The sequence below is a fragment of the Polypterus senegalus genome, chromosome 5 (genome assembly GCF_016835505.1).
Source record: "Polypterus senegalus isolate Bchr_013 chromosome 5, ASM1683550v1, whole genome shotgun sequence".
Classification (NCBI taxonomy): Eukaryota; Metazoa; Chordata; class Cladistia; order Polypteriformes; family Polypteridae; genus Polypterus; species Polypterus senegalus.
The window spans coordinates 201,444,282-201,469,138 of NC_053158.1; the positions used below are offsets into that span (position 1 = coordinate 201,444,282).

At 42.2% G+C, this 24,857-nt stretch overlaps 1 protein-coding gene across 2 annotated transcripts in view; it reads right to left on the reverse strand.

Annotated features, from left to right (window-relative positions):
- adcy8 (adenylate cyclase 8 (brain)) overlaps positions 1 to 23,423 on the reverse strand; it is a 330,936-nt gene extending 307,513 nt beyond the window's left edge. For both annotated transcript variants that reach the window (XM_039753982.1, XM_039753981.1), the window contains exon 1: positions 21,433 to 23,423. In XM_039753982.1, the coding sequence (XP_039609916.1) occupies positions 21,433 to 22,305 (873 nt within the window). In that variant the 5' untranslated portion in view covers positions 22,306 to 23,423. The remainder of the gene's footprint in view (positions 1 to 21,432) is intronic.
- Between the last annotated feature and the right edge of the window lie 1,434 nt (positions 23,424 to 24,857).

The following is a 24,857-nucleotide window of genomic DNA, read 5'->3' on the forward strand; positions in this document are numbered from 1 at the left end:
CCAAGTCCTTCTGTGATGATATAACGAATTCCAAATTATCTGCTAATCCACCTATCTTGGTATCATCTGCAAACTTAACCAGCTTGTTACTTATATTCCTATCTAAATCATTTATATATATTAAAAATAGCAGTGGCCCTAGCACTGCCCCCTCCTGGTCACCACTCTTAACATTGGCCAGTTCTGATGAGGTTCCTCGCACCATCACCCTCTGCTTCCTGTGTCTGAGCCAATTCTGCACCCATCTAAAAACATCACCCTGAACTCCCACTTCTTTTAACTTGATGCCCAACCTCTCATGTGGCACCTTATCAAATGCTTTCTGAAAGTCCAGATAAATAATCTCATCTGCTCCACTTTGATCGTATCCTTTTGTTGCCTCCTCATAGAATTCCAACATGTTAGTAAAACACGACCTCCCTCTTCTGACCCCATGCTGACTGTTCCTAATAACTCCTGTCCTTGTCATGTGTTGCTCAATCTTATCCTTAATAATTCCTTCCATTAATTTTCCTGTGATGCTTGTTAAGCTTACTGGCCTATAGTTGCTCTGATCTGCCCGGTCACCCTTTTTATATAATGGGATGATATTTGCCATTTTCCAGTCCTTTGGAATCTCTCCAGTGCACAGTGACTTCCTAAAAATATGTGTCAAGGGTTTATATCTGTACTCACTAGCCTCCTTAAGAACACGAGGATAAATATTATCTGGTCCTGGTGATTTGTTTGATTTCATCTTATTTAATCTGAGCAGCACTTCTTCCTCTACAATTTCCAAATCCCTCAGTACCTCCTTAGTAGTCCCTGTTACTGCTCTGAGGTTATCCACTTGCTCACTTGTAAACACCTCAGAAAAATGTAAGTTTAGGGCATCTGCTATTTCATTGTCTGTATCTTTTAATTCCTGATGATCTTGACCTCCTCCTTAACTGTTCTTTTACTACTAAAATACTGAAACAATCTCTTAGGGTCTTCTTTCGCCTTATCTGCTCTATTCCTCTCCAACTGTCTTTTAGCCTCTCTGATATCCTTCTTAATGGTTGCCCTCATGTTCTCATACGATCTACAATTCTCTTTACAGTCATTAGTCTTATATGCCTTATAAAGCAGTTTTTCCTTTGCAACTTCTTTTTTAAATCTTTATTAATCCATCGTGGAGTTTTTTTTGGTTTCCTATTAATTCCAAACATTTTAAAAACAAAACATTTTAATCGCAACTAGGGGGCTATGTCCCCTGCTTGCTTTCGCTCGCCAAACCCCCTGTTTGCGGTTCTGCTGCTCGAGTATAGGGATGCGGATGTACCATTTAAACAGATTGTTATTTTCATGGGAATTGTTACATTTGCATAATAGAACTAACTATTTTACATTACAGCGAATAATTAAACATATTAAAAAATAGTAAAGCGTAATAATTTGAAAGTAAATTATGTTTCATGTTGCATTAGAGATATTCATTGCGTAATACGATTTCATGCTTTGAAATTAACACGCAAATATTTTTCATACTTACACTTATACTGTAAAACTTCAGTTAAAACAATTTTTTAAATTATCATCAATGGGCGCTGCTGCCTCGCAGTAAGGAGACGTGGGTTCACTCCCCAAGTCCTCCCTGCGTGGAGTTTGCATGTTCTCCCCATGTCTGCGTGGGTTTCCTCCCACAGTCCAAAGACATGCAGGTCAGGTGCATTGGCGATCCTAAATTGTCCCTAGTGTGTGTGTGTTTGCCCTGTGGTGGGCTGGCGCCCTACCCTGGGTTTGTTTCCTGCCTTGTGCCCTGTGTTGGCTGGGATCGGCTCCAGCAGACCCCCGTGACCCTGTAGTTAGGATATAGTGGGTTGGATAATGGATGGGGGCGGCACGGTGGCGCAGTGGTAGCGCTGCTGCCTCACAGTTAGGAGACTCAGGTTCACTTCCTGAGACCTCCCTGCGTGGAGTTTGCATGTTCTCCCCGTGTCTGCGTGGGTTTCCTCCCACAGTCCAAAGACATGCAGGTTAGGTGCATTGGCGATCCTAAATTGTCCCTGGTGTGTGCTTGGGGTGTGGGTGTGTGCCCTGCGGTGGGCTGGCACCCTGCCCAGGGTTTGTTTCCTGCCTTGCGCCCTGTGTTGGCTGAGATTGGCTCAAGCAGACCCCCGTGACCCTGTAGTTGGGATATAGCACGTTGGATAATGGATGGGTGATGGATTTTCTCACTACTCAAAGTGCCTTAGTGAGTGGGGAGCCAATTCAGTCACCACTAATATGTAGCATCCACTGGCACAGTAGCCATTTTAGCACTCACCACACACAAACCATTAGGTGGTGAAGTGGTAAGAAAGATAGACAATTAAACACAGGGGGATGATTAGGGGGGCAGAATGACCAGGCCATGCGGGGAAATCAAGCCTGGAAATTGGCGTACATCCTACTGTTTACAAAGGATGCCCAGGGATCTTTTTCGATCACAGAGAGTCAAGACCTTGGTTTTACATCTCATCCAAAGGACGGCGTCATTTTTATAGCACATTGTCTCTGTCTCTGCACTGGGACAATTGGGATCCATATTCAGACCACAGGGAAAGTACCAGCAGCAACCCAAGCTTTCCATAGATGGTCTCCCATCCAAGTACTGACCAAATGTCCATCACTATTGCAAATAAGAAAGGGTTCAGAGCTGATCCCTAATGTAATCCCACTTCCGTCACTCCTACTGCAGACCTCACCACGGTCACACTTCCCTGTACCACTCTTATGTACTTCTCTGCCACTTCCAACTTCCTCATACAATACCACAGCTCCTCTCAGTCACCCTGCATTTGCTTTCTCCAGGTCCACAAAGACGCAATGCAACTCCTTCTGGCCTTCTTTCTACTTCTCCATCAACACCCACAGAGCAAACATGGCATCTGTGGTGCTCTTTCTTGGCATGACACCATCTTGCTGCTCACTAATCGTCACCTCCCTTCTTAACTGAGCTTCCACTACTCTCTCCTAAAACCTCATGCTGTGGCTCATCAGTTGTATCCCCCTATAGTTACTACAGCTCTGCACATCCCCTTTATTCTTAAAAATCGATTCCAGTCCACTTCTTCTACATTTCTCACACATCCTGTCACTTTCTAAGATTTCATTAAACAATCTTGTTAAAAACTCCACTGCCATCTCTTCTGAACACCTCCACGCTTCTACAGGACCACCGGCCTTTCCATTCTTCATTCTCTTCATAATAAGTAGCTCTATTATAATAAACCTTTGATTTGAACTCCAGGATCCCCTATGACCATGTTCATGACTAAGTGGGTTACAAAATGACACGACATGAGACGTCTATGCAGTTATGCCAGGGGTTTAGGGTACTGCAGCGCCCTCTAGTAGTCACTGTATGTACAGTTGTGCTTGAAAGTTTGTGAACCCATTAGAATTTTCTAGATTTCTGCATAAATATGACCTAAAACATAATCAGATTTTCACTCAAGTCCTAAAAGTAGATAAAGAGAAACCAGTTAAACAAATGAGACAAAAATATTATACTTGATCATTTATTTATTAAGGAAAATGATCGAATATTACATATTTGTAAGTGGCAAAAGTATGTGAACCTCTAGGATGATCAGTTAGTTTGAAGGTGAGGTGTCAGGTGTTTTCAAACAATGGGATGGCAATCAGATGTGAGTGGGCATCCTGTGTTATTTAAAGAACAGGATCTATCAAAGTCTGCTCTTCACAATACATGTTTGTGGAAGTGTATCATGGCACGAACAAAGGAGATTTCTGAGGACCTCACAAAAAGAGTTGTTGATGGTCATCAGGCTGGAAAAGGTTACCAAACCATCTCTAAAGAGTTTGGACTCCACCAATCCACAGTCAGACAGATTGTGTACAAATGGAGGAAATTCAAGACCATTGTTACCCTCCCCAGGAGTGGTCGACCAACAAAGATCACTCCAAGAGCAAGGCACACGTGTAATAGTCGGCGAGGTCACAAAGGACCCCAACTGAAGGCCTCTCTCACATTGGCTAATGTTCATGTTCATGAGTCCACCATCAGGAGAACACTGAACAACAATGGTGTGCATGGCAGGGTTGCAAGGAGAAAGCCACTGCTCTCCAAAAAAACATTGCTGCTCGGCTGCAGTTTGCTAAAGATCACGTGGACAAACCAGAAGGCTATTGGAAGAATGTTTTGTGGACGGATGAGACCAAAATAGAACTTTTGGTTTAAATGAAAAGCGTTATGTTTGGAGAAAGGAAAACACTGCATTCCAGCATAAGAACCTCATCCCATCTGTGAAACATGGTGGTGGGAGTATCATGGTGTGGGACTGTTGTGCTGCATCTGGGCCAGGACGACTTGCCTTCATTGATGAAACAATGAATTCTGAATGATATCAGAGAATTCAAAAGGAAAATGTCAGGACATCTGTCCATGAACTGAATCTCAAGAGAAGGTGGGTCATGCAGCAAGACAACGACCCTAAGCACACAAGTCATTCTACCAAAGAATGGTTAAAGAAGAAGAAAGTGAATGTTCTGGAATGGCCAAGTCAAAGTCCTGACCTTAATCCAATCGAAATGTTGTGGAAGGACCTGAAGTGAGCAGTTCATGTGAGGAATCCCACCAACATCCCAGAGCTGAAGCTGTTCTGTACGGAGGAATGGGTTAAAATTCCTCCATGCCGGTGTGTAGGAATGATCAGAAGTTACCGGAAAAGTTTAGTTGTAGTTATTGGGGGGTCACAGCAGATACTGAAAGCAAAGGTTCACATACTTTTGCCACTCACAAATATGTAATATTCAATCATTTTCCTCAATAAATAAATGACCAAGTATAATATTTTTGTCTCATTTGTTTAACTGGTTTCTCTTTATCTACTTTTAGGACTTGAGTGAAAATCTGATTATGTTTTAGGTCATATTGATGCAGAAATCTAGAAAATTCTAAAGGGTTCACAAACTTTCAAGCACCACTGTAAATATATTTTTTATAGGTATATACAGTATATATTTGAATAATTTCTTTTAGCTTATTTTCTGCAGCACTTTGGTTCTCTATAGGTTGAATATAACGCGTTTGATAAATAAAGTTTGACTTGACTTGAAAAAAGTGGAGTGGGTGTCCAGACATTGGTAAAATCCTAACAAAGCGGCAAATGATGATAAGTGCCAACACTGAAAAGTCCACTGGGGGAAAAAATAGAAAGAAAAGAGCACAACATGAGACCAAATATAATAAGTAAATGGCGGGTTATGGCACCAGTGTGTAAGTGGCTTTAATATCCCATAATCCAATCGAATGCAATGCACAGGCAAGCCTGAGGATTTCATGTTACAAATTGGTTTGGACATTTATTCCAGATTGATCAATTTTAGCCTGAGGGAAAAATGACTTTTAGAGATTCTTTTCAAATGATTTGGTTTCTTTGGAAAAATAAAGAGCTGGAAATGTGCATCAACTGTGCATCACTTACCGTGTACTGCATGCCATGTCATTCTCAAACCAGCTTAATCCAGACCAGGGTGGTGGTTTATGGGCGGAGTCTACCTCAGACAGCATAGGGCATAAGGCAGAAACAAGCTGTGGACAGGGCGACAGTCCATCGCTGGGAGACCCAACCACGCACACACACTCAGAACACTCCCCGGGGTCAATTCAGTGCCACCATTTCACCTAACCTGCATGTCTTTTGGCGCTTTTCCACTGCATAGTACGGCACAGCACGGTTCAGTACAGCTCACCTTGGTTCGGCTCAGTTTGCGTTTCGACTGCAGTTTAGCACCGCTTTAGAGTGGGCGGGATTATTCACGTGTCGTTATAGTTGCGCCGCCTCTACTGCTCGCTCTTCATTTTTTTTAACTTGTCCCTACACTGTTTGTAATTCCGATGGTAGCCATGTGCGCCCAAGAGCTTAGCGACCTCCTGAAAAACTTTTTCATTCCGCGTCGCCCCATCCAGCTCCTCTGCTACCAACGAGAGTAACATCTGTACTTCCTCAATAGACCACGAAACAGCCATTTTTGGTTAAAACAAAAAAATGCGTCCGAACCTTCGCTGGCTGTGCTAAAAATCTAGCGGGTCTGTTGTGTCTCGTGTCGCAAGTTCAGTGACGCAGTAATGACAATTTTCTCCGGCCAATCAGTGACCAGCAGAGTTTACACGTCACGTTTTGGTAACGGTTCGGCGCGCTTGGAACCTCGGCTGAGGTGGTACTAAAAAACGGACCAGGTACCAGGTACTGTTCCCAGTCGAAAACCCTAAAAGTGAGCTGAACTGAACCGTGTGCGTGCCGTACTATGCAGTGGAAAAGCGCCTTAAGCCGCTTTTCCACTGCATAGTACGGCACGACACGGTTCAGTACAGCTCACCTTGGTTCGGCTCAGTTCGCTCGGTTTGCGGTTCAACTGCAGTTTAGTACCGCTTTAGAGTGGGCGGATTATTCACGTGTCGTTATAGTTGCGCCGCCTCTACTGCCGTGACACTGTGGAACTTTTACAACAACACGCAGACAACGACAACACTTTAGCTCGACGACGCGCAAGGGTAAGCATCTAAAAAAAGCACATCACTAGCTAACTTTTATCACTGTTGCAAAGCATAAAATGAACTTAACTGCCAGTGTAACATTAAAATGCTGATTCTGTATATTACAGATCTTCCATATTTTGCAAAAAAGTCGCCGCAACAGACCATCTGTTTGGACATTTAACCGTGCTTCAGAGTGGTGGGATGTGATTGTTCCCGGTTTTACAAACACTCAGTGGCTGGAGAACTTTCGAAACTTCCGCGTGTCTGTACCTTTAAAGAAAAGAATAGCCAGTGACGCAGTAATGACGATTTTCTCCGGCCAATCAGTGACCAGCAGAGTTTACACGTCACGTTTTGGTAACGGTTCGGCGCGCTTGGAACTTCGGCTGAGGTGGTACTAAAAAGGACCAGGTACCAGGTACTGTTCCCAGTGGAAAACCCCCCCAAAGTGAGCTGAACTGAACCGTGTCGTGCCGTACTACGCAGTGGAAAAGCGCCTTAGGTGACAGCGGAAGGTAACCAGAGCACCAGGAGCAAACCCACACAGATACAGGGAGAACAAGCCAACTCCTCAGCAGGGAGGACCTGGGACATGAGCCCTGGTCCCCTTACTGTTAGGTGGCAGTGCCACCACTCTGTCACCATGCTACCCCTAACATTTGTGTACACTAATATTCTAAAACAATATTACTTGTAGATTTCCCTCAAAGCTTCTGCGATTTAGAAACAACCGTACTCTTTAATAGTGCTTTACATTTTTATGATCCTCTAACTTGACAAATCTTTATAATGTTAGTCAATTATTACTCAACAGGCGGCACATTGGCAAAGAGGTCAAGGCAGCTCAAAGCTCCAGAAAAGTTTCTTCGGACGCCAGACCCATCGATGATGATGTATATCATGCATGTCTCCTCACAGAAAGGATTTTTTCTTTGAGAACGGAGCCATTCATCCCAACAAAGTTTGCCTAAACTCTTCCAGCACTACAGGATGGATGAATTGACAACACTAAATTGGCCCTGGTGTGCGTGTGTGTGTGTGTGTGTGTGTGTGTGTGTGTGTGTGTGGGGACTATCCTGTGCATTTAACTCCTCCAAGATAACATCAAGACAATTAGTGGATAGGACTGGTGAGCTTTGTTGGGCTGAATGGCCAGTTCTCGTCTAGAGTGTTCTAATGTTCTAAAAGTCGAGTTTTGAAGGTCCCTAAAGTCTTACGGTCTACCACACTACTTGGTCACTTATTCCAAGTGTCTGTGGTTCTCTCTGTAAAGATAAAACTTCCTAACATTTAAGTCAAATGAACCCTAAACAAGTTTCTAATGGTGTCCCTGTGTTCTTCTTGAACTCATTTTAAAGTCACAGTCTTGATCTGTTGGACTAATACACCTTAACAAAAAGGATAAGTGTCTGTGTGGCTGTATGTCGATGTGTCAGTCCTGTCTCTGTCATTCCAACAGACGGTGCATCACAAACATTTGTAGTAAAAAAATGTATTGTGTTTGTCATTCCAACTGATGGCACATCACAAAAAATGAACACTGCCTTTATGAATCCATCCATCGATTATCCAACCCGCTATATCCTAACTACAGGGTCACGGGGGTCTGCTGGAGCCAATCCCAGCCAACACAGGGCGCAAGGCAGGAAACAAACCCCGGGCAGGGCGCCAGCCCACCGCAGGTCTTTATGAATCTCATGCCAAATGGCATACCACAATAATCTTCTTATAGAATACGCTATCGTGGCTGTCCATTTGTCTGTCCAGGATTTTAAATCAACCGTTTGACCGATTGACCTGAAATTTAGAACACATTGTAACAGAAGCCCGGACCACAGACAGACACCACGCCTTTACCACACAACGCACCTTTATTTTCCTTGGCACAGTACAATGCACCAATCACCACAATACTCAGTCCCTTCTTCCTCTTACCTAGCTGCCTCTACTCCTCTTCCCGACTCTGACCGCCTGAGTTGTGGCAGCTGGACCCCTTTAGTAGAGCACCAGGAATTGCTCCAGCTGTCCCATGATCATCTTCCGGGTGTGACGGCAGCCCTGCACAGGAGGGCTCAGCCGTTCTCCACACACCCAGTAAGTGAGATTGGTGCCAGACCTTTTTAAAAGAACCCACAGACCCAAGCCGGAGGAGGACATTTTAAAGGACAGAGCTTTTTAATGGACATTTATTTATTGATTGCTTTTATTGTCAAGTTCTTATTCTTTTATGTCCTGTTTTTACAAGGGTTGGTTTTAGTGCTTTTATTATCGTTTTTAGTGCAGTGGTAGTGGGTAGTAGCTGGGCCGCCAGTTGCACAGGGTTGGCAGTGGCGTGGAGCCTTCCCGTGCAACTGGGGCTTATGGGGGATGTGGTGTAGTGGATCCACAGCTCAAGTCAAAAAGGCCACTTTTTAAATAAATAGACGCCATACTCGCGGCTTAGTAGTGTGGCCGGAGCGGTTCCCGGGTGATTCGTGATGCGGACGGTCCTCGCTTAAGTGCGCAGGTTAGGAATCATCCGCATCTGTAATTGATGCTGGGAACTGCTATTCACCACACCTGAACCACATCCCCGTTATATAAAGTAGGAGTGCAAGAAGAGAAGAGACAGGGGATGGAAAGAGAGAGCGGAGGTTAAGGGAGGTGAAGGCAGGAGGCGATGAAGCCTATGTGACGTCTTTCGGGGTGATGATTGACCTCCAAGGTTATTCCTCTTTATTTTAATGGAGAATCAACTCTCGGCAGCGGCACATGCATACGGGTGCCGTTCTCATTCCCGACCACCTTCGCCGTCACTTCCTCTACCTCTTCATATGTTAAATCATTCTTGGGGCAGATTAAAGACTCAAGTGCCAGCTTAAGTGAAAAATTAAAGAAAACATACTAAATAATTCATCCATCCATTATATCCTAACTACCGGGTCACAGGGGTCTGTTGGAGCCAATCCTAGGCACAAACCCCAGACAGGGTGCCAGTCCACCACTGGGCACAAACACACACACACTTGGGACAATTTAGTATTGCCAATGCATCTAACCTGCATGTCTTTGGGAGGAAAGCCAGGCAGACACAGGGAGAACATGCAAACCCGGGAAGAGAACCCCGGTCTCCTAACTGCGAGGCACTACCCACTGCGCCACCGTGGTACTAAATAATTGCAACACAAAAACTGACTTAATCATTTTTAATGCGAAAAGATGCCGATGGGAGAAGAGAAGAAGCTGGAGCGAGAGCAGGCTGGCACAAGTCAAAAAGGGCACTTTTTAAATAAATAGACGGCGTACTCGTGGCTTAGAGAGCGGGCACGGTAGTGTGGCCGGAGTGGTTCCTGGGGTGATTCGTGATGAGGACGGTCCTCGCTTAAGTGCACAGGTGAGGAGTCGTCCGCATCCATAATTGTTGCCGGGAGCTGCTGATTGCCACGTACCCGGATCATATAATAGAAGTGCGAGGCGGATGAGAGGGAAAGAAAAAAAAAGAACAGGAGGTTAATGTAGACAAAGGAAGTGGGACGGAGAAAATGAGAGAGCGCAGACTCGCACTGTTTGCAAGCAGCTGGGAAAGGCGAGCCCGAGTGGGGCGTTTGGGTCGACGGAAGTGGTCGCTCCTGCTGAGCGCTTGTTTGGGAGCAGGAGTGACCGGGAGAGGGTTGGCTCGCCTCAGCGAAGGCAGCGGGAAGCCCCAGTGTGAGCGTCCTGGTCGCTGGGGAGCCCAAGTCTCGGTCTGGGTGAGCAGAACCAGAGCCAGGGATCGGAAAGGCCACCAGACCAAAGAAGTGAAGAAGGTCGGCTGCATGTAGGGTGACTCCCCTGGCGCATACCTTGGATGGGAGAAGCAAGGGAGTCACCAGGAAAAGAAATGCACCGGGCTTTGTTTGAAAAGACTGCCTTCAGCCATTGTTTTAACCTTGTTGTTTTTAAAGGATTTTTTTCTAGTGTGTTTTTAACCTCCACAATTCGCCGTTTTTTATGGATTATTTATTTATTAACTTTGATGCACTGCACTTTAATTTGGACACTTTGTTTTGGTTTGTTGATTTTAAATAAAAGCACTTTTTGCACCATCCCCTTGCTTCATGGTTGTGCCTCACTGTCCAGCTCATCAGTGACATTACCGACGGTGTCGGGGTCACAGCTCACAGAAGCAAGATGGGAGCATGGACCGGAACGGGCATCGTCACCCCTGGCAGTGTCCATGGGCCACAGCAGGGTTGAGCTTCCCTGCTTGGTGGCAGTGTAGCAAGTCAGGAGGGCTGCCCTCTGTCGTCTTACCCCATGTAAGCTCCTTCCCGCCCCCTACTGAGGTGTCCCGGCTGCGCTTTACAACATATACTACGTGATGTCTACTATCTGCTTTCGGGGTGATGATTGACCTCCAAGGTTATTTAATATTTTTATTTTATTTTATTGTAGAATCAACTCTCGGCGGCGGCCAGCAGGGCGGCAGTGCGGCACATGCATGTGGGCACCGTTGTCATCCCTGCCACCTTCGCCATCTCTTCCCTTACCTCTTCATACCCTAAAATCATTCTTGAGGCCGATTGAAGACTTGAGTGTCAGCTTAAGTGAAAAATGAAAGAAAACGTACTAAGTAATTGCAACACAAACACGGACTTAATCAGTTTTAACGTGAGAAGATGCAAAGAGAAGAAGAGAAGCAGCGGGCCGCTAGGGTGGAGACAAGAAGAGCTGCTCAGGAAGCAACAAGCACATCAACCTCTGAGCAAACGGATGATAAACGTACAGAGAAAGAAAGAGCATGAAAACTAGGAATGCTCAAGTCAAGTGGATTCAATGCACGTTATCGTGCAGTATGCCTTTACTGATATAAAGTACAATACATTTATAACAGAGACATATACATTTGTTACAGAGGTGCTATCTTTTGGAATGACAAATTCAATGCACTTTATTACAACATACATCACAAAATACATTCCAGTAGATGGTGCATTGCAAATGTTCATCGCTGAGGTATGTGTTGATAACTTAGATTTCAACCCACCTTAAACGGGTAGCACCGTGGGTTCCATTCATAATGCAACACACATCAGTCATGTCACCGCGTAATCTCCTTTTGCTTAAACTGAAAAGGTTCAACTCTTTTAATCATTCCTTATAATTCATCTCCTGCAGTCTTGGAATCACCCTAGTCGCTCTTCACTGGACTTTTTCTAGCATTGCTTTGTTCTTTTTTTGTAATTTGAAGACCAGAACTGCACACAGGACTCCAGATGAGGCCTCACCGGTGTGTTATAAAGCTTGAGCAGAACTTCCCGCGACTTGTACTGCACACGTCAAGGCGCTATATAACCTGACATTCTATTAGCCTTCTTAATGGCTTCTGAACACTGTCTGCAAGTTGATAGGGTAGAGTCCACTATGACTTCTAAATCCTCCTCATAAGGTGTATCTTCGATTTTCAGACCTCGCATTGTGTATTCAACCCTCACATTTTTACTCTTTACATCTAACACTTTACATGTACGACATTAAATGGTTAACAGGTTCAACTCTTTCAATCTTTCCTCATAACTCATCTCCTGTAGCCGTGAATCAGCCTAGTCGCTCTTCTCTGGACCTTCTTTAGCGCTGTTATGTCCTTTTTGTAGCTCAGGGACCAAAACTGCACACAGGACTCCAGATGAGGCCTCACCAGTGAGTTATAAAGCTTGAGCAGAACTTCCCGCGACTTGTACGCCACACATCAAGGCGCTATATAACCTGACATTCTGTTAGCCTTCTTAATGGCTTCTGAACACTGTCTGGCTGTTGATAGTGTAGACTCCACTACGACTCCTAAAGCCTTCTCATAAGGTGGACTTCAGATTATCACTCTTTCCATTGTGTATTCAAAAATAACAATTTTACTTTACATTTACTGACATTAAATTTCATCTGCCACAAACCTGTCCAAGCCTGTCTGCTATCCAAGTCCTTCTGTGATGATATAACGGAGTCCAAATGATCTGCTAATCCACCTATCTTGGTGTCATCTCCAGACTTAACCAGTCTGTTACTTATATTCCTATCTAAATCATTTATTTATATTAAAAATAACAGCGGCCCCTGTATTGCTGGTCACCACTCTTAACATTGGCCAGTTCTGATGAGGTTCCTCACACCATCACCCTCTGCTACCTGTGTCTGAGCCAATTCTTCACTCATCTACACACCATCACCCTGAACTCTCATTTCTTTTAATTTGATGCCCAACCTCTCATGTGGCACCTTATCAAATGCTTTCTGAAAGTCCAGATAAATAATATCATAAGCTCCACTTTGATCAGATCCTAGAATTCCAGCATGTTAGCAAAACACGACCTCCCTCTTCTGAACCCCTGCTGGTTGTTCAGTAAAACTTCAGTTCTTACCAGTTCTTGCTCAATCTTATCCTTAATAATTCCTTCCATTAATTTTCCAGTAATTCACTAGCCTGTAGTTACTTGCATCTACCTGGTTACTAGTTTATATATAATGGGATAATATATGTCATTTTCCAGTCCTTTGGAATATCCCTAGTGCGCCGTGTCTTACTAAAAGTATACATCAAGGGTTTATATCTGTACTCGCTAACCTCCTTAAGAACTCGATGGTAAATATTATCTGGTCCTGGTGATTTGGTTGATTTCCGCCTATTTAATCTGAGCAGCTCTTCTCTCTCTACAATTTCCAAATCCCTCAGTACCTCCTTAGTAGTCCCTGTTACTGCCCTGAGGTTATCCACTTGCTCAGTTGTGAAGACCTCTGGAAAATGTAAGTTTGGAGTATCCGCAATTTCACTATCTGTGTTTTTTAATTCCCCTTTACTATTTCTGATGCACTTCACCTCCTCCTTGACTCTCCTTTTACTACTAAAATACTGAAAGAATCTCTTTGGTCGTCTTTCGCCTTATCTGCTATATTCCTCACTAACTGCCTTTTAGCCTTCCTGATATCCTTCTTAATGGTTGCCCTCATGTTCTTGTTTGCCCTATGATTGGAGTTCTTAATCTTTTATGTATGATTCACGTATTGTTTTGTTTTACGTATTTTTTACGTATTTTTATGTATGTTCTCATACGCCCAATGATTGGAATTATTCATCTTTTACATATTATTCACGTATTGTTTTGTTTTACGTATTATTCACGTATTGTATTATTCACATATTATTCATTATTACGTATCGTTTCTTCCTTTGAAGCTTCTTTTTTAACTCTTTATTAACCCACTACGGAGTTTTTTTTTTTTATTTCCTACTAATTTCAAATTTAGGTCTGTATCTGTCCTGCACTAATAATTTTAAAACTGCTCCATTGCTCCTCGACTGTCTCCACACTTAAAAGCTCATCCCAGCCTGTCCTCCTTAGACTTTGTCGCATCTGCTCAAAATTAGCCCTACCAAAGTTCAACTTAACAATTTTAGTCTTTGCATCGGCACTCTTACAAAATACAGAGAACTGTATTATATTATGGTCACATGACCCTCTACCCCCTCGATTCTATTCTGATTATTACAAAATACTAAATCCAGACAGGTTTCACCCCACGTTGGTGCTTCAACATATTGTGCTAATAAACAGCTACTGTTTTTATTTCTCCATATATATATACTAGGTGGCTCCACCCACTGCTCGCTTTGCTCACCAAACCCGGGGGCGGGCACTGGGCCCCCATCTATCCCACAGCTTAGCTGCTCCATTAGAGAACGCGATTGTATTTAAAGATATGGTACAAGCCCCCCTGTCACCTTCAGTGCCCAACCCGCAGTTGCAGCCTAGTAGGCTGCCCCACAACTTTATTGGTATTTTAGTGTATAATTTAAAAACAGAATAAGAATCTGAAAATCTAACAACATCACATTAAAGTTCGATAAATTCTGAAAAGAATGATACCAAACGCATATATGTAGGATTTAAAATAAGCCCGATTTAAAGCGTGACGTAAAACGTCACATAAAATCGTTAGGATTTTATATAGAGAGAGAGTAGATAAAATCCAACGTCTGTATGTCTGTCCACTTTCATGAGAGAACTACTCAACAGAGTCTTTTTTCTATGACGTTCCTGTTGATTTTTCTCTCATTGTGCTAAGTATCATAGTTCATTTGTGGTAACGAAGTCGAGAGAGTCCTCACTCACGCACCAGACTCAAAGCATATCTTACAACCGCTTAACTAGCGAACAAGAGAACTACTTAACGGATTTAGATCGGGTTTCTTTCTAGAATTTGCTTGAACATTTCGGTTGATTTTGCGACTTCTCTCATCGTGCTAAATATCATAGTTTGCTTGCGGTAACAATTTATTTGCGTGAAGTCGAGAGAGTCGCAACGGGCTATCCTCACTCACGCACCAGCCTCAAAGCATACCTTACATCCGCTTAACTAGTGAACAAGAGAACTACTTCACGGATTTAGATCAGGTTTTTTTCTAGTGTCACACACGTGTGAGTAGGAGGAAGCTAAAGGGCTTGAGTAATTGTAATTCTACGCCAGACCAGAGGGCGGTGGAGTGGGCTGACTGTCTTTCTCAGTTGCTTGCAGTCCATTCTTGGGAAATCCCGCCAGGTACCGGCGCCTCTGAAGACGTCACTTCCGGTTCTGGTAATTGTGGTGACGTCACTTCCGGTTACGGAGCCTATGATGACGTCACTTCCTCCACCGGCCTTTAAAGTCGCCATCTTACTTCCACGTATTCAGTTCTGTTTTGGACTCAGTATTGTACACAACTATCTTCAATTTCAATCTTTTGCAGCCAGGGCGTATTATTATACGGGTGTCTGCTCCAAACCTTTATGATGTCTGTGGGTCATTTTTCTGACACTAGAATTTGCTTGAACATTCCGGTTGATTTTGCGACTTCTGTCATCACGCTAAGTATCACAGATCGCTTGCAGGAGCGATATACTCACGCTAATCCAAGACAGAAGCTGTGGGCCTAAGGGCAGGGGGAAGTGTGACATCAGGAGTGGGGAGCCGGTCTGCCTCTGTGTTATGGAGCGTACCTTGCCTCCGCTTAGGAAACGATCCCTTTTTGTTTATTGCTTTGTAAAGCCAGTCCTGTTTCATTAATAAGTGGGCGGAGCCGCGTGGAATGGCTAATACAGCGTTTCTCAACCTTTACGTTTTTGCGACCTGCGTTTTCATAACAGTTTTAATCGCGTCCCCCAAGGTTTTTTTGAAAGGAGCCCACTAATACCAATTTGGTCTTTTTTAATTAATGATATATCATAGATGCATATTTTATTATACCTACTTAACTTTTATTGACATTTTTGAATTTCCCCTTGGGATTAATAAAGTATCTATCTATCTATCTATCTATCTATCTATCTATCTATCTATCTATCTATCTATCTATCTATCTATCTATCTATCATATAGTGCCTTTCATATCTATCTATCTATCTATCTATCTACAGTGGTGTGAAAAACTATTTGCCCCCTTCCTGATTTCTTATTCTTTTGCATGTTTGTCACACAAAATGTTTCTGATCATCAAACACATTTAACCATTAGTCAAATATAACACAAGTCAACACAAAATGCAGTTTTTAAATGATGGTTTTTATTATTTAGGGAGAAAAAAATCCAAACCTACATGGCCCTGTGTGAAAAAGTAATTGCCCCTTGCTAAAAATGACCTAACTGTGGTGTATCACACCTGAGTTCAATTTCCGTAGCCACCCCCAGGCCTGATTACTGCCACACCTGTTTCAATCAAGAAATCACTTCAATAGGAGCTGCCTGACACAGAGAAGTAGACCAAAAGCACCTCAAAAGCTAGACATCATGCCAAGATCCAAAGAAATTCAGGAACAAATGAGAACAGAAGTAATTGAGATCTATCAGTCTGGTAAAGGTTATAAAGCCATTTCTAAAGCTTTGGGACTCCAGTGAACCACAGTGAGAGCCATTATCCACAAATGGCAAAAACATGGAACAGTGATGAACCTTCCCAGGAGTGGCCGGCCGACCAAAAATACCCCAAGAGCGCAGAGACGACTCATCCAAGAGGTCACAAAAGACCCCAGGACAACGTCTAAAGAACTGCTGGCCTCATTTGCCTCAATTAAAGGTCAGTGTTCACGACTCCACCATAAGAAAGAGACTGGGCAAAAACGGCCTGCATGGCAGATTTCCAAGACACAAACCACTGTTAAGCAAAAAGAACATTAGGGCTCATCTCAATTTTGCTAAGAAACATCTCAATGATTGCCAAGACTTTTGGGAAAATACCTTGTGGACTGATGAGACAAAAGTTGAACTTTTGGAAGGCAAATGTCCCGTTACATCTGGCAAAAGGAACACAGCATTTCAGAAAAAGAACTTCATACCAACAGTAAAACATGGTGGTGGTAGTGTGATGGTCTGGGGTTGTTTTGCTGCTTCAGGACCTGGAAGGCTTGCTGTTTTAGATGGAACCATGAATTCTACTGTCTACCAAAAAATCCTGAAGGAGAATGTCCAGCCATCTGTTCGCCAACTCAAGCTGAAGCGATCTTGGGTGCTGCAACAGGACAATGACCCAAAACACACCAGCAAATCCACCTCTGAATGGCTGAAGAAAAACAAAATGAAGACTTTGGAGTGGCCTAGTCAAAGTCCTGACCTGAATCCAATTGAGATGCTATGGCATGACCTTAAAAGGCGCTTCATGCTAGAAAACCCTCAAATAAAGCTGAATTACAACAATTCTGCAAAGATGAGTGGGCCAAAATTCCTCCAGAGCGCTGTAAAAGACTCATTGCAAGTTATCGCAAACGCTTGATTGCATTTATCGCTGCTAAGGGTGGCCCAACCAGTTATTAGGTTCAGGGGGCAATTACTTTTTCACACAGGGCCATGTAAGTTTGGATTTTTTTTTCTCCCTAAATAATAAAAACCATCATTTAAAAACTGCATTTTGTGTTTACTTGTGTTATATTTGACTAATGGTTAAATGTGTTTGATGATCAGAAACATTTTGTGTGACAAACATGCAAAAGAATAAGAAATCAGGAAGGGGGCAAATAGTTTTTCACACCACTGTATCTATCTATCTATCTATCTATCTATTATATAGTGCCTTTCATATCTATCTATCTATCTATCTATCTATCTATCTATCTATCTATCTATCTATCTATCTATCTATCTATCTATCTATCTAACTCTATATTTATTTTTCTAGTATCAGAATGTAGTTTAAGTTAATTTGTTAATTTCATATTTTTGATTCTTGTTATTTTTTTTTTCACATCTTCGCACCCCCCTTTTTGTTACTTTGGAGTGAGTAATATGGCTGAAATGTTGTGCATCACGCTTTGTTTTCTGTTTTCTTAGCATGGGGACCTTTAGCTTTCTTCCTTTTTGCAGATGCACAGTGATGCGCCTCTTTATAGATACATGAATACATACATACAGTGTGCTCAGGGGACATACATGTGTACTACATCTGGTACAAGTCACTCAATCAATAAATAACTGAAAACACACACAGCGTCTAAAACAAAAGGCAGTGATGGGGAATACTGCTGTAAAACATTTACATTGGACAGCTTCGCAAACTTGAAATAAATGATCCACTCACCTAGAATAAACAGTAAGCCTGCCTGCTTCAGAAAGAATTCAGGCCTACAGGAAGCATTTTAATAATTTATCACTAAAGCGTACGTCTTCTGTTACCATTTTCTTCAGTTACTAATGTTGGTCTTCTTCATTTGTGGCCTCCACACTAATAATATCTACTTACTCATCCAAAGAGCTTTAATGTCCTCATTTAATGAGGATTATTAGGTCAACTTTCCTTACCTTTGCCCATTTCATGATTTAAAAGGTGAAGCTGTTTTTATTTTTATGTTATTTTGTTTTATATATAGTGAATATTTCCGAGTTTATCTACAACATAAATCAGGCTTATTTTTCCATACTTTTAAACATTTTCCACATTTCTCTAATAGGTTTAGTCTGTTAGAGTACTGACTGTTGGTTTTACTTTCGTCTCTTTTTTCAGTGTGCACAGATGGGCCCAGTGGACATGTTTAGTAGACCTCAGTTTATCCATTTAGTACTCAGTGACACAGTCACATTTAATAGAAACGCAGCACAGGAATTAGCCACACTCCATACTGCGGGTCCGTTCTTGGCAGCTGTTGAAGCACCGCAGTTAGACAGAAAGGAAAGGCATGAAATAAAAATATAATATAATATAGATAAAAATGAAAGGCACTATATAATATAATATAATTTAATATAATATAATATAGATAGATACATACTAAAAGACACTATATAATAGAATTTAATATAATGTAATATAAAATGATATAGATAGATAGATAGATAGATAGATAGATAGATAGATAGATAGATAGATAGATAGATAGATAGATAGATAGATAGATAGATAGATAGATAGATAGATAGATAGACAAAAATCCATCCTTCCATCCATTTTCCAACCCGCTGTATCCGAACACAGGGTCATGGGGTCTGCTGGGGCCAAACCCAGCCAACACAGGGCATAAGGCAGGAAACAATCCCGGGCAGGGTGCCAACCCACCGCAGGACACACACAAACACACCAAGCACACACTAGGGCCAATTTAGAATCACCATAGATAAAAATGAAATATAATATAATATAGATAGATACAAATATAATATAAGATAGATAGATAGATAGATAGATAGATAGATAGATAGATAGATAGATAGATAGATAGATAGACAGATAGATAGATTTGTAGGAAAGTTTGATAATGTGACATAGTGATCTTGGCTTTGGTCCTTAAACCCTGAGATTTTGGGTTAAAATCCTGCTATTGACACTGTGTAACATCAAGCAAGTCCGTTTTTCTGTCTGTGTTCAAGTGGTAAAAACCGAAGAAATTTAATCAATTGTTCTGTATCTCAAATGTTACGGCACTGTTGCCTCCCAGTATGAAGACCATGGTTAATATATTGGGTTCTCCCTGTGTGGATTTTGCATATTTTCTCTGTATATTTGTAGATTTTCCCCTGGTGCTCCAGTTTCCTCCCACTGTACAAAGACAAGCATATAAGTAAATTAGCAATGTTAAATTGGCCCTAGTGTGTGTGTGTGTGTGTTTAGTCTTTATGTGGTTATGTGTGTTCTCTCCTTATGGAGTGGCACCCTGGCCAGGGTTTTTGCCTTCCTTCTGCCCTATGCCAGCAGGGATAGGCTTCAGCACCCCTCATGACTCTGGTGTGGATTAAGCAGATTAGAAATGACAAATTTAACATAGCCTTGAATAAAGACAGCAGCCTAATAATAGGTAGACGTGAAAAATACTATATTATTGAGATATATAGGAAAAAAACTTTTTAATAGATAGACACTAAAGGCACTATATAATAGATAGATAGATAGATAGATAGATAGATAGATAGATAGATAGATAGATAGATAGATAGATAGATAGATAGATAGATAGATAGACAAAAATCCATCCTTCCATCCATTATCCAACCCGCTATATCCGAACTACAGGGTCACGGGTCTGCTGGAGCCAATCCCAGCCAACACAGGGCATAAGGCAGGAAACAATCCCGGGCAGGGTGCCAACCCACCGCAGGACACACACAAACACACCAAGCACACACTAGGGCCAATTTAGAATCACCATAGATAAAAATGAAATATAATATAATATAGATAGATACAAATATAATATAAGACAGATAGATAGATTTGTAGGAAAGTTTGATAATGTGACATAGTGATCTTGGCTTTGGTCCTTAAACCCTGAGATTTTGGGTTAAAATCCTGCTATTGACACTGTGTAACATCAAGCAAGTCCGTTTTTCTGTCTGTGTTCAAGTGGTAAAAACCGAAGAAATTTAATCAATTGTTCTGTATCTCAAATGTTACGGCACTGTTGCCTCCCAGTATGAAGACCATGGTTAATATATTGGGTTCTCCCTGTGTGGATTTTGCATATTTTCTCTGTATATTTGTAGATTTTCCCCTGGTGCTCCAGTTTCCTCCCACTGTACAAAGACAAGCATATAAGTAAATTGGCAATGTTAAATTGGCCCTAGTGTGTGTGTGTGTGTGTTTAGTCTTTATGTGGTTATGTGTGTTCTCTCCTTATGGAGTGGCACCCTGGCCAGGGTTTTTGCCTTCCTTCTGCCCTATGCCAGCAGGGATAGGCTCCAGCACCCCTCATGACTCTGGTCTGGATTAAGCAGATTAGAAAATGACAAATTTAACATAGCCTTGAATAAAGACAGCAGCCTAATAATAGGTAGACGTGAAAAATACTATATTATTGAGATATATAGGAAAAAAACTTTTTAATAGATAGACACTAAAGGCACTATATTAGATAGATAGATAGATAGATAGATAGATAGATAGATAGATAGATAGATAGATAGATAGATAGATAGATAGATAGGATTCCATTTAAAATCAATACACGAATAAAGAGTAGAAAAACAAGCATTCTATTTGTGTAATTTTAAAATATTTTATATATTATAATCTGAAACACTTAAAAACGTAAAGCGTTTATTATCTTAAGCATGTTGACTTGCAAATGTCTATTATCAACATCAGTGCGAAAAATGCCTTCGTGTATCGCTAGAGGGAGCTGAAACTGCGCTGGTCAAAGTTTTCAGCACCGCGGTAGCGGACAGCGCCTTTTTTTTGCAAATTTTGAATACTTAAATGTTGATTCATACATATGCATATTAATGACAATGATTATGGTTTTTCAAAAGTAATAATGAATGCACAAGTCTATAAACACTTAAATGCTCAAATTAATTTTCTTTTACACTTAACCGGGACGCAAGGTCCTTTCGGATGGAAAATGTTTTCGTGAACATTTTAACTCTTTTCATGCTAAATCTTGCTATAAAATAAAAGAAAATGTAGATAATGATAACCTGCCTCGGCGTGCTTTGTCTCGTTTTGCCGGTCAGACTCTTACCTGATTTGTAGAAATAACTACATCTCTGGGGATAACCAGCTGCACCACAATATGAAGAACAGACGTCACCAATCCGGCCAGGATGGCCCAAGTGAGCGGTAGTGGAAGCATGCTGTATGTGGCAAAAAGGGTGAAAAGAACATAACCGATACCATCCCCAAGTAGTCCGTAGCCCAGCCTGGCAGCCAGAATTTGCGTGGCCATAGCCACCCATGTCACCACGCCACTGTATTGCAGGTAACTATGAGAGGTTGTATCTTTCCGAACCACCACTAAGGCACAAATGACCACTTCAATGCCAGTAAAGAAGCCCAACAGTATGCCCTTTATCGGGTCCATTGGGGTCGAAGCCAAAGTGAGGTGAAGGACAAGCAGGGTGAGCTTGGTCAGTACGTCCAGGATGTTCATCACCACTACAGACTTTCGTCGCTGGCCCAGAAAGTACCGCTGGTATAGCCTTTCGAGGTCTCGTGATTTGAACGAGTTTCTCAAAGTGGGGAAGATGACACCTCTGTAAGTGTATCCCCAGTTCAGGAAGAAATCCGAATTGCTTGGCGCGCAGTCAAGCTGTAGGAAGCCCAGATCGCTGCTCGCTCGCTCCGGGAACACTTTGGTCCCCCCATTATTGTGCCTGTCGCCGCTCGCTGTCTTGCTGGCTGACTGTTTCCGGGTGCTTTGGCTGTAGGAGTCGTCCGAGGAGATGGTTTTGGCGCTGCTCTGCTCGTGGATGAAGCGCTGCTCCGTGATGTGGCGCACTGCGTTTTGCCACAAGAGTCTTTTGGGTCGGGTTCCGCTGCTACTGCTGCTCGGGGTCTTGTTAATGGTGTACAGTTCCTCACTTGCGCTGGAACACCTCACTTCTGACAGTTCCATGGTGTCCAACTGATATTCCAATCGAACCTCCTAACTGTACACGTCTGACACCCCGAGTCTAAGCCTGTAGCGCCTTTCTCGATAACGCTGAGTGGTCATTTTTAAAAGTAAGGTCTGTGCAAGGGTTTCAGTCGAGGATTGCCATGCATTTGATCCCAGCCTTAAGCTGCTCGCGTTTCCCATTTCGAGTAAGTCTTCTTGGTTTCGAGGTTTTACTTCTTCACCTGATTAACTTTAACATCCAAGAATAGTACAGGAAGCGAAGCCAGTGTCATCCTACGCAACATTTGGCGTTTTAAATGTACTTTTGTTTTTTTTTTTTAATGGAGCTTTAAAGTTTATTTAATTCATTTATTGATTTCTGCACTCCCAATTTCAAGGCGATCTAAAGCACCCAGGGCTTCTGCGCCCCCCAGCGTCAACCACCCTTCCCACTGCCTTCTCTCATCTATCAAGTTCACCTAATGAAGTGCGAACCGCGCCTCCCTGTAAATGAGTGTAAAATCTGAAAAGAGCCAAAATTGTCTGATATTAGAGAAAAGTCATTCAAATGGAGGGCGTGCTGACCCCAGTGGACCCCACGGACTGAAGACACCTGTCAAACTATGCGGAGCGCTCAGCCAGTTAACCAGGCACGGCAGTTAGGAATGTTCGCATATTTAGTCAATGATTCAAATCAAGTTGCAGGACAAAGGCAGCGGCTCTCGGCACATCTTCTTCGCGATGAAAAGCCCGAGGTGACTTAATTCGGCACATTCGCTCTTTCCCCACTGACTGGACGCAGCTGCTGCTGCCGCTGCGTTCATCTCAAGTCCCGGTTTGCACTTATTGCAGTAATCTAAAAGTAGCCCGGTGCGCAGGTGACCACCAAGTGAAAAGAGCCTTCCGACCCAGCAATGGGATAAGAAGATCTGTAATCTTGATCTGCCACCTTGGAAGGACTGCCGCTCGTAAGCATTAGTTAAAAAGAAAGAGACAAAGAAAAAGGAAAATCCAGATACTGTGATCACATAGTCAAATTAAATATATGTTTATATTCCTTGTTGTGTTCATCTTCGAAGATCCATATAGGGAGATCAAAAGCGAGTGTTTTTCCTCTCTCAGATGGCATTAGTGTTGATAGCATTAGAGCCGAGTATAGAGTGGATTAAAGGAGTAAAGAGCTGAGCTGAGGAGGCGGAGACTTCGCTGTCAGATGGGCCCGCATGACGTCACTCGCGCGTGCCTTATAAAAACCGAGGTGCGTCTTTGTCTCTGCAGTGGAGTAAAAGGGAAAGGCGGTGTGTGAGTAGCCGGCCGGCCGATTTAACAAAAAAGAAGAAAAAAAAAACCGGATCTGGATGATGGATGGAAAAATGAAGGGATGGAAGAAAAAGAAGCACACATCGGCTTGTTTAAGCAGACTGCAGGACTACTACTCATTATTATTATTAGTATTATTTATTTGTTTTAAACATCGCCTGAACCCTCTTTTTTGCGAGTTGTCGCCTCCAGTTTGCAGGGACTCTGCCCGTTTTAGAAACTGTCACGTTAGATATACTCTGCACAAGTGATTTCGTAGGTTTTGTTACAAGAAGGCACAGAAGATTTAAACATCCGCGGTTTGGGAGATTCCTTAAGTCAGTGAATCGAATAAATAAAGAAATCAGTGAAATCCAGGGGCTCCCAAATTACGTTTGTCTCTCGTGAACGTTCAGATGGAATTCGCACAAACGTTTACGATCAAAAATGCTTTTGCACGTATTGCTGTTATACAGCTCTGCATCTATTAATTATATAATCAAATTGGAAATATTAAACCTGTTTTTTACAGTTCATTCATTTCAGACATTATTATTATTATTTTTACATTACCAATGTTCTTTATTGGGTCTTTAACGGGTTGTGTGGTTCCTCCCTGACAAGGAATCGTTTGGGTTCTTTGCATTTGAAATAGTCTGTTTGAACAATACAAATGTTTCTAATATGCAGACAAAACAGAAAGCTTTAATGTAGGGTAGGCTACCTAGCAAAATACTGACAGATTAAGAAAACCTCAACTTAACCTGTGTTATTGTAAGCAGTTAGAGTCCTTTTAAGGTCTCAAAGCCAATGGTATTCACAAATCTGTTATTATCTATTCTTGGCTATTTGTGGAAACTGTAACTGATCTAAATAAAAACTTCCTTCTGGAACATTCATATGGATGGATGTTTGGGAACCAAAAATGGTCCCCCATGGCATCACTCGGAAGAACCACATTGGCAGATTTGTTTTTAAGAGTGCTGGATTCACTCATATATCTATTATATAGTGTCATTTACATCTATCTATCTATCTATCTATCTATCTATCTATCTATCTATCTATCTATCTATCTATCTATCTATCTATCTCTCTTTAATATAGTGCCTTTCATATCTATCTATCTATCTATCTATCTATCTATCTATCTTTTATATAGTGCCTTTCACATCTATTATTATTTGGGTGCTTATCTACCAGGTAATGCTTGCTGTTGGTCGGCCAGTTGACGAACACAGACATAAGAATGTAATACTTACCTTGTCGAA